This window comes from Empidonax traillii, unplaced genomic scaffold (assembly GCF_003031625.1).
Source record: "Empidonax traillii isolate 1590-97213 ecotype Southwest subspecies unplaced genomic scaffold, ASM303162v1 scaffold177:size1754471, whole genome shotgun sequence".
NCBI lineage: Eukaryota > Metazoa > Chordata > Aves > Passeriformes > Tyrannidae > Empidonax > Empidonax traillii.
This window is the reverse complement of record NW_020955370.1, coordinates 35,693-49,592: the sequence shown is the minus strand read 5'-3', so window position 1 is coordinate 49,592 and position 13,900 is coordinate 35,693. Positions and strand designations below refer to the sequence as shown.

Below are 13,900 nucleotides of genomic sequence, written 5' to 3'. Positions count from 1 at the left end.
CACGGGGGAAATAACTTTATTTTGGGAGGTGGTTCCCAGCTGCCGCCTGCCCTGCTGGCTCAGGGACAGGAACTCGGCTCTCCAGGAGCGAGTGGGGCCAGGGGGGGAGGACAATCGTGCTCTTCTTTCCCGGATCTGCCATCCTAATTGCATAGTTTGCAGATGAATAAATGCAAACAGCCAACACTGTTTACTCTTCTACTTTGTACTTGAGCGCTGTAAATGAGGTTTAATTATTGCAATTTTATACCAAACAGGCTGAGTAATCCCCCCCAGGCGAGCCCCCGGGCAGGGACCTGTCGCAGGGCTCCAGCTGGCCCCGCGCTGCCCGGGACAGGGGATTTGAGAGCCCCCCACGGGGCCCCTGCTCCCGGCAGAGAGCCAAACCCCTCGGCTCCAACGACCCCCCTCCCTGAACCTCTTCTATGAGCCTTTCCCTGCTCTCCCCCGGAGGCACTGCACTTTCCCCAAGATGTCCCCAAGTGTCACTGCAGGGCTGAGCTCCCTGGATTCGATCAGACACAGTGTGAGGCTGAGCCGGGAGGCATCGACACACCCCAAAAATCGGGGTGGGTGGCAGCAATGTCCCACGTCCTGCCTCCTCGGCATCTGCCTTGGGAGCATCCCCTAGTTCCATCGCTCCGTGCTGGTCCTGGCCCCAGGATGCCAGGGAGAGAAGGGCCACGGCTCTGAGCTAAACCCGTCCTGACATCTGCGTGTGAGCCCAGCCCAGGGTGACGGCACCGCAGCCCTGCCCCTGACACCAGCCATGAGCTCGGATTTAAACCCCGAAGGGGGATTTTTTTTTTTTTTTTTTTTTTTTTTTGCAAACGCTAGATATTTATTGCATTTATCACAAGAATAAACTCTGCTTCTACAGGAAGCTTTGGGTAGAAACATTCTTTAAAAAAAAGTCGGTTTCCTGTTATTAGATCTATTGGTCCTGACCATCCCTGGGAGGGGTGGCACTGGCTCCGCGGCGGGCGGGGACACGAGCAATGCCACCGTGTGCGTCCGAGCCGGGGAGGGGACGGGGCTGTGCCGGCGCAGCCGCCTGGGGCCGGGACCTCGTACCAGGATGAAACACGCTGGCGTCTCGCCGGCACCGAGTACCTGATGGGGCTCGTGGCTCAAGTTTGGGACAGCCCTGATGGACGTCCCCGAGGGGGTAAAGCTAAGCGTGGGGGCAAGCGAGGGGACGAGCCCCGCAGCCCCCAAGAACCTATTGCTACGGGAGGAGGAGGAGGTTCCTGAGTGGGAGGAAGGCTCTGCCACCCTCGTGCTGGGCCGTGCCGGCAGCTCAGCGCTGCAGGGAGGGCGAAGCCGGAGCTCAGGAGCCGCTGACGACGCGGCAGAGGCGGCCGTGGATCTGGCCCTGCACGGGCTCACACGCCAGGGCCTCCCCGTCCACCGTCATGATGCCCGCGGCCACCCGTGGCTCCAGGCGGAACGCCCGGACGGGGACGTAGCACAGGTGGGGACAGTTCAAGTCCAGGTGGGTCCCCCTGGACATGGCCAGGAAGAGCTTCAGCAGCGCCACGCGGCTGATGCCGGCCTTCATGTAGAAGAGGTGGATGCAGCCGTCGTGCAGCCGGGCCGCGGGTGCCATCAGCAGGTTGGTGCCCAGGTGGGACTGGTAGATGGCGTAGACCAGGACGAACTCCTCCTCGGGGACCACGGTCCAGTGCGCCGGCACCGGCTGCCCCAGCGGCGCCAGCAGCGAGTCGGCGGGCAGGGACGTGGGCACGCCGGTCCCCGCTGGGGGCAGGACATGGCCAGCCTGGCCGTTGGTGACAGGTGAGGAAGGGTCCCTGGGCACCGGGGCGCTGCCCTGCTCGGGGCCGGCGGGCAGGTAGGACAGGCGGCCGTGGTACACCCGCAGCTTGGCCAGGCACTGCAGGGTGCCCAGGGTGAAGCGGGCGCTGCCCAGCCAGCGGTACTTCTCACTGTCGATGTCCACGTCCGAGATGAAGCCCCAGCCGAAGCCGAGGAAGGAGAAGAAGCGCTTGCCCGAGGCCGTGCTCAGTGAGACCAGGTCCATCTGTGTGTGCAGCCCCTTGCACAGGATGAAGGTGCAATTCGTCAGCAGCTTCTTCTTGGCGACGTGATCGTAGCTGCGAGGGGATGGAGAGGGTGAGTTTGGAGCTCGGGGCCACTCCTGCTGTCCCAGCATCCACCTGGAAACCTTTATTGTCATGGTTGGGACATACCCCAGCTGGGTGAAAGTGTCCCTCAGGGACAGCTGCTGGGAGAGGTTTAGCTGCAATGGGAAGGACAAACCAGTTCCCGAAAGAGGGAACCAAGTCCCGGCAATCCTGATCCCCCCACTCCACAGCAGGATTGGCTGTGCCTGGGGTGGATCCTTTAGCCCAGAGAGGAGAAAGGGAGTGGGGGGAGGTGGGTACACAAGGATGCAATCCCATGCTCATACCTGGGGCTGTTCTATGCTGAACTGTGGGGAGGTGAGGACCCTGACAAGCACCCCTGGGCATCCCAGCACATTTTCCCCTGAGCCAGAGCCCTGCACAACCTTTCTCTTCCCCCACCTGGTGCCAGCACAGCCCAGTGGAGACAGCAGATGCCCCACGGGGCCGGGACTCACCCTGCATAGTAGTTGATGGAGGCAGCCAGGGCGTTCCCGGAGCCTCCTGGCAGGATGCACAGCGGCTTCTTCATGGCATCCTTCCAGTCTGGGCGCTCCATGAGCCCGTTCACCACCTGCAGGGATGAAGGAGTTTGTGGTACCCGAGGATTCCAGCAGCCCCTGCCCAGCCCAGGGGGAAAGGAGCCCATGGTGTCCCAGGCCAGGCTGGTACAAAGGCCATGGCTGCTTTACTCCAAGCTTGGCGCCATCTCTCCTTTGCCATTCCCTGCCTGCCTTCCTCGTACCAGAGACTGGCTCCTGCCCCAGATACCCCCCTTCTCCTGGCCCTCTGCCCAGCCCAGACACCCCACGGTGCCCCTCACCTCATACAGCAGCCCGTCCCCAGACATGACCACCAGCGTGTCCCACTGCGACAGGTCCTCATCCCGCACCTTTTCATGGGCGTGGTGGGGTCTTTCTGCAGGGGAGAGTGGAGAGATTCGAGCATCATCCTCTGTCCCTCTGCACTGCCTGCTGCCACCCCCCAGACAGTGACTCCAGCCCCAGGGAGGTCCCAGCCAGGGGTTCAGGAGGCGAGGCTCTCACCCCTCTTGAGCACAACCAACCCACAGGACCCAGAGCTGTGGTGATGCAGGAGGAACGAGGCCCTCGGAGGAGTCCAGGTAAGATCCCAGGGAAGGGAGGAGGAGGAGGAGGAGGAGGAGGGAGCTGCTGGCAGACTCACCCGTGATGAAGATGGTGGTGGCAATCTCAGCCTCAGCCAGCATGGGCTGCACCACAGCCTGGAAATCGTCCAGGGCACGGCCGGAGCCACTCTGAGGGTTCAGCAGCACCAGAGCACGGCAGGGCCGGGGCAGTACCCCATAGCTGTCACCTGGAGGGGAGAGGGGGCTCAGGGTGCTGGGTCAGGGCACTGCTCAGGCAGTGTTTGCCAAAACCCTGCAGGAAGGGGAGCTGCCCTCCCTGATCCCTATAAGCTCCTCCCTGATCCCTACAAGCTCCCTGGGCGGCATTCCCTACCCAGATGCGATGGGGGGTGAGCAAGGATGGAGGGTCCCTGCTGGGAATGCTGAGGAAGCGGCAGAGATGGGAAATGGGGGCCTTCAGGGCCTCACCTCGAGCTTCCCCACACCCAGGATGGGGCCCCGCAGCACCCCAGCCATGCCACAGCAGGGGAAAGAGGGCTCCAGTTCCCCACATCCCCCCAGATGGAGCGGGGCCAGGGCAGCCAGTTGAGCCGGCAGACGGACGCTTCTGCCTCCCCTGCTCCCCACGGGGCTCAGGTTTCGCGTGCGAGGCCTCAGTCGGGCTGTAATTACAAGCCTGGCAGGGGTTTCATTCTTCTCCCCCCACCCCCACTTGCTTCCAGCGTCACCTTCCCCAAGCCCAGTGGTCCCTGTGCAGGGGGACAGGGAGAGCCCACTCAGCTGCCCTGCGAGGGAAGCACAGAGAGGATGAGGAGGGCAGGACCCCCTGGTGCTGCTGGGGCACCCCAAGCCCTGAAGTGAACAGGGCAGCGTGACTCAGGCTCTGGAAATCCCTGGCTCTGCAGGGTGAAAGCCAGTTCTGGGGAGTTTGGGGATGTCCCCACCAGCTCTGGGCCCCCTAAGCCATGATCTGGCCCCAGGGGGGTGGTGGGTGCTCTGTGGGACAGCACGAGGGCTGCATCTGCTGACTCAGCAGGAAGAGCTGCTGAGTCAGGACAGCAGAGGCATTTCCCAGCACTGTCCTGGGCTGGGAACCCCCTCCCAGGCACTTGAGGGGGATGGGGGTGTCCACCTGCTGGGGTTTTAGAGCTAAAACCCCTCCTGCCACCCACTCTGGGGATGGTGATGGGGAAAGGTGAGCCTGAACGATGGAGGTCACCATGTGTCACCTCCCCTGGGTGTCACCCAGCATCACACCAGTCACGGCCACGAGCTCCATGCGACTAGAGCATCCCAGTGAGTCCACAGGCAAGATCAGCGTGTGAGAGGCCGGTCAGTGGGGCTGAGCCTGGCTCAGGGTGCTGGCTCCGGGCTGGCCCTCCCCGCTGCCACTCCCAGCCCCTTATCAGTGGGTGCCAGACGAGAGGGGAAAGGCTTCCCTCGGGGACAGCACTGAAGCACCCGGAGCAGAGGTCACTCCAACTCGGGTCAGGGATAACAGGCAGTAACCCCAGGGCTGGGCTTGCCCCGCTCCCTCCCCTCTGGAGCTTTCCTGGCCCTCACAGCCACTAAATCCCCTACAATGCGGACGAGCCCCTAGGCAGGGGTGTGGGCTCAAACCCCAGCTGCTGCAGGAAGGTGATGGGGGGTTTTTCTCTTTCTTTCTCTCCCCCCAAGCTTGGAAGATGCAGAATAAGAGCAGGAGGCGCTTCAAGAACATTAAAAGCAGTTTTTAACCCCCCCACTGTTAACCAGGCACATCATTAACCACGCACACGGAGCTGCAGTCGGGTCTTGCCTGAAAATCCTGCCTGGACCTGTGGCTGTTGCCCCGTGGCCACCTCTGCGTGGTATGGCTGGGACCACAAGGACCCAATCCTTGCCTGGAGGGCACAGAGGGAGGCCATGACTCCACCAAAAGGGGCAAACTGCTGGTATCAGGGTGTGAATAGTGACAAGATGTGATCCCAGTGAGGGACCAGTGATACCAGCAGCACCAGGCTCAGCCCCATGGCGGGACTGGAAGGTGCTGGGTCAGAGCTGGAGCCCAGCAGCCGCGATGCTCAGAGGGGACACGGATTTCAGAGCATCCCTTCCCATTGCGCAACTCCGGCCAGTCCCTGGCATCCCAGCAAGGCTGAGCCACTTCCCGGCACACTGCGGTCGCTTTCAGCCTCAAACGCTGAGCAGAGCAGACACTGAGTCAGCAGGAGGAAGGGGTTCTGGCTGCTGCCAGTCCACAAACTCTGCTCCAGTCCCTCTGCCCACATCCCCCCATGCCACACGTGTCCTGGCCGTGCTCAGGCCGGGACCACGCGGCCACAGCCCCACTGTCTGCAGCCCCAGCCACTCCACTGCGTCCCTGCATCCTTCTAGAAACTCTCTGGGCACAAGGAACCAGCATGCCAGGCTGGTATAAGGCTGGGACTGAGCTCCCTGGGGCTGGATTTCCCTGTCAGGACACAAGCCTGGGGACAGTTTCTTCCCTCCCAGATGGCTGCAGTTTGGGGCACATCGCTGCCCTCCGCGGGCAGCCCCAGCTTTGGGGTCATCAACTGCAGAGGGACTTTTTGTTTGTCCCTTGGGGTGAAATAAGAAGGGGGAAGCTTCATCCTCGCTGCAGCATTCCGCAGGGCTCTCATCCCAGAGGATGCTGGAGCTGAGATGACACCAGGACAGGATCACTGGTGGCTCCCAGGTCCCCTCCCAGTGGGGACAGGATTGCTCCGCACAGACTCGCTCGCACGCAGCTTCCCCAGCACGGCCTTATCTGCCCGCACAGGCCTCCCCACCGGCACGTGCGAGCGCAGGGTGTGGGCCAAGGGGCACTTTTAGCCCTGTCCCGAAACTGTGGGAGGAGGTTTGCAAATCCTGCCGGCCCTCAGTGAGAAAAATAACTGCAAAATTCCGCACCGCCTTCTCCCGTCCTCCTTCCTCAGGCTCCCCCGGGGCCCCCGCGCACAACGAGCTGCTCCTGCCCCAGCACCCTCGTGCTGCCTGCTCACAGGGAGAGGGTTGGAAAGCGCTCCGAGACTTCCAGCTGCACAGTTCAGGCTGGAAATAGAGCTGGGGAACTGGTTTTGCCCTCACCCCATTCCACCGGATTTTTGTTTGTTTGTTTGTTATTGTTAAGGAAGAGGAGCAGAAAGTTGTTTTGTAGCTGCAGGTCATGTAAAAAAAAAAGCAGCATTTTAAAATCCAAGCAGGGAAGAGCTGGGCTAAATGTGATTTGACAGGATCCCTCTAACCGCATGCCTCTTAATTTCCAAGTCTGATCAGAGCGACTGGACAGCCAAATAAATGAAGTAGTGCATATAATTGAATCTCTGCTCAGATGTTCAACTATCTGCCAGCGCGCCCTGCCCTGCCTGCGGGAGCTGGGGGACGCGGCCCCCGGGCCGGACCCTCCCCTTCCAGACAGTGGCAATTCCCGCGGGGAGAGGGATCAGAAACCCAGACCCCTCCGGGCTGCCCTGGGACCCCGCTGGGCCCCAGGGGGTCCCGGGGAGCATTTGTCTGTCCCCAAATCCCAAGTGATGGATGGGACCTGCTGGGGACAGGGGACAGTGCCTGGCTCCCGTCCTGCCTGCGTCAGCACTGATTACTTTTTTTTCCTTGGATCATGCTGCCCTTTGGAGCTTTAGAGTTATCGAACGGGAGCGATGGGGGGGGGGGGGGTTGCGTGCAAAGGGCCCCTGTGGTGCGACCACGTCCCTGCTGCCCCTTCAAACTGAGGGTGAAAGGGGGGGAGAAGCCACCCCCGGCGCAGCCCCGAGCCGGGATGTCCCCGTCCCCTCCAAGCTCCGGGGCGCGTGGGGTCCGGGTGACCCCGTGCGTGTCCCCGCCGTGGAACCCGGCACCGCGCAGCGCCCCCGGCTCGGCAACAGCCGTCCCGCGTGGGGCCGGGCGGCGGAGCGACCCCGACCCGACCCCCGCACAGCCCCGACGGGGCGAGCCCCGGGGGCGCGGGGAAGGGGTCCCAGGGGGGGTGGGCTCGGCACTCACCGTCCTGCGCGGGCACGGCGGGCACGGCGAGCTCTCGGATGCGGCGGCTCCAGGCCTGGGCGATGCGCAGGTTGCCCTCGGCGTCGGGCCCCCGGCAGACGCGGAAGGTCCGCTCCAGGCGCTGGCGGGCGGGCGGCCCCCAGCGCGGCCCCCGCAGCGGGTAACACACGAGCGAGAAGCAGGCGGCGGCCGCGGCCGCGGGGAAGGCGGCCGAGCCCACGCAGTCGGCCAGGCGGAGCGCGGCGTCGGGACCGGCCGAGCCGCCCGGGGAGCCGCCGGGGCGCCGCACCTGCAGCTCCCGGGCCGTCAGCGACAGCGAGCAGGCGGCGGCACCGGGGGCCGGCCCCGCGCCGAAGATGCCTTGGAGGAGCACCGGGCCCCCGCCGGGCTCCGGGGGAGCTCGGCGGCCGGCGGCCATCGGCGGAGCGGGCGCGGAGCGGAGCGGGAGGCACCGGGGAGCGCCGCCCGCCGCCGCTCGCTGCTGACGCCCGGCGATGGCAGGCGGGGCGGCCCCATTCATAAAAATTTAACCCACCCACCCCCCCAGCCACCCCTTCCCCCGGCGGGGAGGGGGGCCGTCCCGGGGCTGCTCCGGCACCCCCCGCGCCCCCCCGGCCGCTGCCTCAGTTTCCCCAAGCGCCGCCCCGCGCTCCGGGCAGGGCTGCGGGGGGAACCGGCTCTGCAGACGGGCGGGGGCAAAGCGACGCCGCGGGTTTGCCGCGGGTGGTTCTGCGCTGCCGGGGCGGGTTGTCTGGCGTGGGTGCTCCCGCGGGTGCTGGGGCGGGCGGGGAACCGGCCCACGGTCGCGCCGGGGGAGCAGCGGCAAAGCGGCTCCGGGCAGCCACCCCCAGCCCCGGTTTCTGCACATCACTCCTAGCCAGGCAGAGATGGGTGCTGGCAGAGGTCCCCCGAGCCCCCACGCTGGGCTGAACGCCGTTCAACACCTTTTCTGCATCTCTCCAGCTGGGACTGGGAGAGAGGAGCAGAGCGAGGGCCTGGAGAAATCGAGGCACGGCGAGAGCTGAGGACAGCGGGCAGCCGGCGGAGGACACCTCCAGGAGGGAGAATGGAGTGGAACAATGCCCTGCCTGCCACTGGTGGCTCGCCATCAGGTATCCGTGAGGGTTGGAGGGTGCCACGGGCACGGAGCCTTGTGGAGGGAGGTGGGCTGTGCTGTGAGCCCCACCTCGGGGCACAGAGCGCTGGGGACAGAGCCTAGGGGACCTGCCTGGAGGGTGCCAGCATGGCTGCGAGCTGCTCCATGCCCGCTGGCAGCTGGCAAAAATCACTTACAGCAGCTTTTGCCGGCAACAGGACTGACCTCACCCTCCCAAGGGACTGTAGGGCTCCAGGGGGTCTGGCCCAGCCCAACAAGGATTATTTTTTTGCCAACCAATTCCCTGTGGATGCAGATCTGTCCTAACCTTGAGCTTGCACCTCAGGGGGGCATCGCTGTTCACACTTAGGGCAGTTTAATTAGCAGAGAGCCCTCAGCCCTCTGTCCCTGCTTAAACCCACTGGAACTGGCCAAAATGGCAGGGAGGGCATGGGATGACCAGCTGGGCAGATAATGCTGTTGAGTCTTGTTTTCCCAGAGTGACCTAAGAGGAGAGTCCAGGTGCCATGCTTTGGAGCACTGCACTTTCCAGAAAGACTTCTCTGGGTGCTGTGGGTACAAAGGGCTGCTCAGGGGGGCAGATGGGGCAAAACCTGCTCCCAGCCCTGATGCTTTTGGCTTGGGAACTGCAGCACTCACAGCTGATTCTGGGTGAGATTCAGGCAAGGCCACTTTCCCGGCCTCTGCCAGGACACAGTCCAGCGTTTGTAAACAGTCCTGAGGTTCCTCAGCAAGGTGTCATGGGAGGAAATAGCTGGATGCCTGGGAGTGCAGCGTCCTGACCTGCCCCTCACCCTTCTTGGTGACTAACCCGCTCCCAATTTCCGCTCAGGAAGGCACGAGTCACTTTGGGAGGATGTGGGAGCAGCTGTCACACTGCTCCTGGCAGGTGCCACGGGGCGATGAGGCTGCTTTGGGCTCTGTCCTCACTGCACTACATCCGTCCATGGCCCCGTGCCGCAGGAATCCCCCTTTGCCCCGCCTGCCTGAGCTTGAAATAGGAGTGGAATGCCCATCCAGGCTCTGCTGGCCACAGTCACGCTGTGGGCAAAGGGACTGAGAGCAGCTTCATCATGAGGTGTCGAGGATGGCAAAGGGCGCAAGAAAGGTTCGGGAAGGGCTGCCCATGGCAGGGATGCCAAGGGCAGGGAAACGAGGGGGCTGCAGCCAGGCTTTTCTCAGTGTGGCATGGGACCAGCATAAACTCAGCCTCTGTGATGGCAGGGGACACCCAAGCAGAGCTTATTCATCTTAGTGCTGATCTGTGGGGACTTTAAATGCTGTGCCACTCTTGGCTCCCTGCAGCCACAGGCTGATCCGACCCTGTCCCACATGGACACCATTTGCTTGCCTTCGGGTGTGCTGCCTAACACGGCAGTGGGATCGCCTCCTTCCCCGCTTAGTGCTGAAAACCAGTTTGGGGCTGTGGTAATTACAGGAGCCCTAACGAGCTCCCTCGACCCCCCCAGGTCAGCCCGAGGGGTGCTCTGCAGCCGGGGTTCCCGCGCCGTGGGCAGGCGTCTGCCGGTCGGGTTTGTCCTGATCGGCTCCATTCCCGTGCCGTGACTCAGGCCGTGTCGTGGGCGGGAGCGCCGGGATGCGCCGTGGGGATGCAGCAGGAGCTGGAGCCGGCAGGGACAGCCGGTGGAGGATCCCCCCTACCTCCTTCCTCATCGCCCACAGAGCAGCGTGCCCCAGGCCAGCTGAAATCACTGGGAGGGCCTGTGGGGTATCCCAGACCCCACAGACACCATCTGGGAGAGGAGGCTTGTGTATCTGAAGCACCGTGCCTGTGGCTTCCTGGAGAAGGTGGTGGACGCTCTGAGTCTGGGGAAACTGAGGCAGAAGCAGCAGACAAGGTTTGTCTTGAGCTGTGCAAGAAGCCAAGGGTTAAATATGGCAATTAACCCTCTCCAGGCTCCTCCTGCTCTGGGCCCCAGCTGCTGGAGGAGCTAGACCCCACAGGGAGCTTATGCTGGGAGAAGAAAGCACAGAGGCTGGGGACTTTCCAGCCCTGCCTTAACCCTTCATGCCCCCAGCTGATGGATCCCAGGAGCTGCAGCACGGACCTGGAGCGCTCTGTGCCAGGGCAGGCCTGGATTTTGGGATCCCACTGCCATCATCGCAGCCCCGGAGGAGTTGTGCAGAGGAGTTGTGCAGAGGAGTTGTGCAGAGGACGTGTCACTGCTGCAAGATGAGCTGCAGCGTTTCCCTTCGAGACACGCAGCTCCTCCAGATCCCTGCCCGCTCTGCCACATCCGCCGGCAGCCGCCCGGGGACGGGAGGGGGATGCACTCATCCCGGATCCATCTCTTTTAGCTCCGTTCCCACTGCTGAAGGTACATGTCTCAAGGTGGAGCCAGAAATAGCGCGGCTCGGCGCTGCATCGCGGCTGGCAGGGCTGCAGGCTTGGCAGGGGGACAGGCACCGACTGCAGCAGTGGGAACTTTCCAGGCAGCGCCTGCGGGAGCGGCCGGTGCGGGGCCGGAGCCGCTTCTGTGCAGGGCCAGCCCAGGGACTGCAGCTCAGCCTCTCGGCCCTGGGGTTGGTGCTGGCAACACAGGAGACCAGCACAGAGCAGGAGGGGACAGAACTAACAGAGGTATCTCCTGCAGGAGTGACTGGGATCACATCCCACCTGAGCTGGGACACAGTTCTGGGCTCTGCCACTGGTTCGCTGCAGAACTCGGGCAAGTGGCTGCACCCTGTCCCTGCTGCCGTGACCCAGGAGCAGCAGGTATCCCCCACAATCCAGCTTCACTCAGGGCCCAAGGCTTGAGCCTGGAGGACTCCCAGCCTCCAAGGAGCTGGGGGTTTTCTGGCAGCTCCTAAATCTCAGCGAGGCTCTGCAACCCTGCTAGGGGGCTGCTCCCCAGCCCTGACCCTCTGCCAAGCTCTCGACAGCTGCCGGCACAGCCCGGGACCGCAGGGCTCACCGGGAAGCCTGAACAATGCCGACCAGCTGAGATCATTCCTCCCAGCTGATTATTTGCTCAAAAATATTTCTGAGCTCAGGCCTCCTCAGGGAAAACACTCCCAAAACAGCCGGCAAAAAGCTGCTGAGTCTGGAGGAACCTCCTCGCTCGCTTGGCCGAGACACCCCCCCTGCGATGACAAGCCCTGGCGTCAGAGGGATTGAGGCCAAAGTCTGCTGTTTGATCTCCCCCTCGGCTGGGGGAAGACGAATTTCAGGCCCTCGCAGGGCTCTCACCACTTCCCTGTAGCGGTTTCCTGCCATGATGGGAGTGCAGGAATTTTTGGGAGGTGAGTCAGAGGCTGCAATGAGAACCACCTGGCTGGGGCTGGCCTGGGAGGCTTGATCCCCATCCAGGGGTGATCCTGCTGCGAGCTCGATGCCTGCAGGCAGCATTCCCAGCGTGGAATTACTTACGAGGGGCACAGCATCCCACCACGGCTCCCAATTTCTGGCCTGGGAAAGAAGGAGAGGGATTTGCTGCCTCAGTTCCCATGGCTCCTCTTTCCTTGCCAGGCACGCTCCGGCCACCCCACCCTGGCTCCAGGGAGAAACTTGGTGAAGAATAAAGAGCAAAACCTCATCCGGCTCTGCAGGAAACTGCCTGCAATGGCTGTCCCACCCCACGGAACTGCCCCCGAGCAGCGCCGAGGCCTGGTTTTCCCCGGGGAGCAATGCAGGACTTGGCAGAGCTGAGGAACTGCCCTCCCTGGTCGCTGAAATTCAACTTATAAAGCGAGTTCCTGGTAAAGGAACCTCCCAGGTTTTCTCTGCTGGGCTGTTAAAGCTCCATAACCCCCTGCCCACTCTCCCCCTCCAGCATTGCTCAAACCCCTCTGTGCAGAGAATAACTGCGTGGTGTCCAGAGAGTGAGACTGAGCCGGGATAAGCCTTTGGAAAGGAGCTAAACCTGCTCAAAGCCGGCGCTGTTCCCTGACCCGCCCTCCTAATCCTGCCCAGCTCATAATGGAATAATAAAGGGCTGCACAGCCTCGCTCTCCGCCGCGCTGTGGGGGAGGTTCCTGCTGCCTCTGTACATGCCAGGAGCTGGGATATTAATTACTCCCTAAGTAAACAGAATTGCTCCTTTCTTCTCCTTTGCCTGGCTGTAAAACCGAGCGTGACCTTCAGCCCGCAGAGAAATCAGAGTCGTTCCCTTTTCCAGGAGAAAGGCTGGCTGTGGCAGTGATAACAGCGTGATCTCTGCCTGCCACCTCTTCCCTGGGCTCCTCAGGGGCTGATCCCAACCCTGCACCTCCAACAGCCATCCTGGTGGGACCCCCAGGCTGCTGGGCCTTCCCATTCTCGCAGGGATGAAAGCTGCTGATTCACCGAGGGGGAATCTCAGGAACACAGGGCGGGATGATTTTGGGACACCAAGCCCCTTCCAAGGTGTGTCTTGCTGTGCTGGGGGCTGCCCCGCAGCAGAACAAACAAACTTGTTGCATCTCGGCCTCAGCAGCTGGGAAAAAGCACAGGGAAGTGACAATGCCAGCGGGATCCACCCCCAATGGCCGGCAGGGCTCTGAACACCCCACAGGGCAGCAGGAATGAGGGCAGGAGGAGGGTGAGCAGGGACCCAGAGGGCAAAGCAGAGGCTGAGGGCACTCAGAGGCCACAGCGTCATCCCTTGAGCTGAGGCTGCCCAGCGAGGATCCAGCTGGGAAGGGGTTAAACAGCCCTTCCTGCTCCACACACCTGATTCCAGGCAGTCAGGAGGGAAGGGCTTTAAAAGAGAAGGGCAGGAGGAGGTTTTCTGGGAGTGTTTGGCCATGGCACCTGCAGTGCTCGGGTTCCTTCCCACCTTTGTTCCCCCCTGTTTGGGTGTCCCTGCAGGAGAATGTCCCTGCTCCCCTGGGAGCTGCCGTTTCTCTGGTGGGTGCAGGAGGGAAGCAGCCAACTTCTTACCTCACAAAATCAGTCTGACTCCCCCAGATTTTTTCCCTCAGCTCCTTTTGAAGGACAAAGCCAGCAACCCGTGAGGAGGTTAGTGCTGTGAGTGTTGTGAGCAGCTGCTGATAACACACATCTGCATGTGGGGCCGAGGGGGAGCCTGGCCTGGGGTGCCCATCGGGGGGGGATCTGGGCTGGCTGGCAAATGGATGCTGTGGATTCATCCCAGGATTATTCCAGCCCAAGGGCCCGATCAGAACCCCACGCCTGGCTGTGCTGCCTCCTCGGAGTGAGCTCGGGCAGCTGAAGCTGTCAGCTCCTGCCTCATCTTGCGGGATGTGGGAGTCGAGCTGGAATAGCCCCCGCTCTGCCCAGGCATGGAGGACCCGCAGGGGACACGGCAGGAGGGAGACGTGGGGATGGAACACACCATGGGGACAGGTGACGTGTCACCAGTTTGGTGAAGGCAGATGAAACCTCCCATCCTGGTGCCATGTGGAGGGGACACAGGCAGTTCTGTCTCGTTTGCACAGAGGATGCTGGAGAGGGACAACCTTTAATGAAGTGTTCAGCGGAAGGGGAGCGACGGCAGTGCTGCAGCTCCCAGCTGAGCATGAAATGTTTGTGACAGGGAGTCGTTGCCAGAGGCACGGCTGCCG

At 62.6% G+C, this 13,900-nt stretch overlaps 1 protein-coding gene across 1 annotated transcript; it reads right to left on the bottom strand.

Annotated features, from left to right (window-relative positions):
• Nucleotides 1–199: 199 nt before the first annotated feature.
• Nucleotides 200–7,675, bottom strand: SPHK1 (sphingosine kinase 1). The gene is made up of 5 exons (XM_027886050.1): nucleotides 7,258–7,675; nucleotides 3,330–3,479; nucleotides 2,968–3,062; nucleotides 2,603–2,718; nucleotides 200–2,114 (listed from the first exon to the last, which is right to left on the bottom strand). The coding sequence occupies exons 1-5, from the start codon at nucleotides 7,673–7,675 to the stop codon at nucleotides 1,331–1,333; spliced, it is 1,563 nt and encodes a 520-aa protein (XP_027741851.1). The 3' UTR covers nucleotides 200–1,330.
• Nucleotides 7,676–13,900: the final 6,225 nt, after the last annotated feature.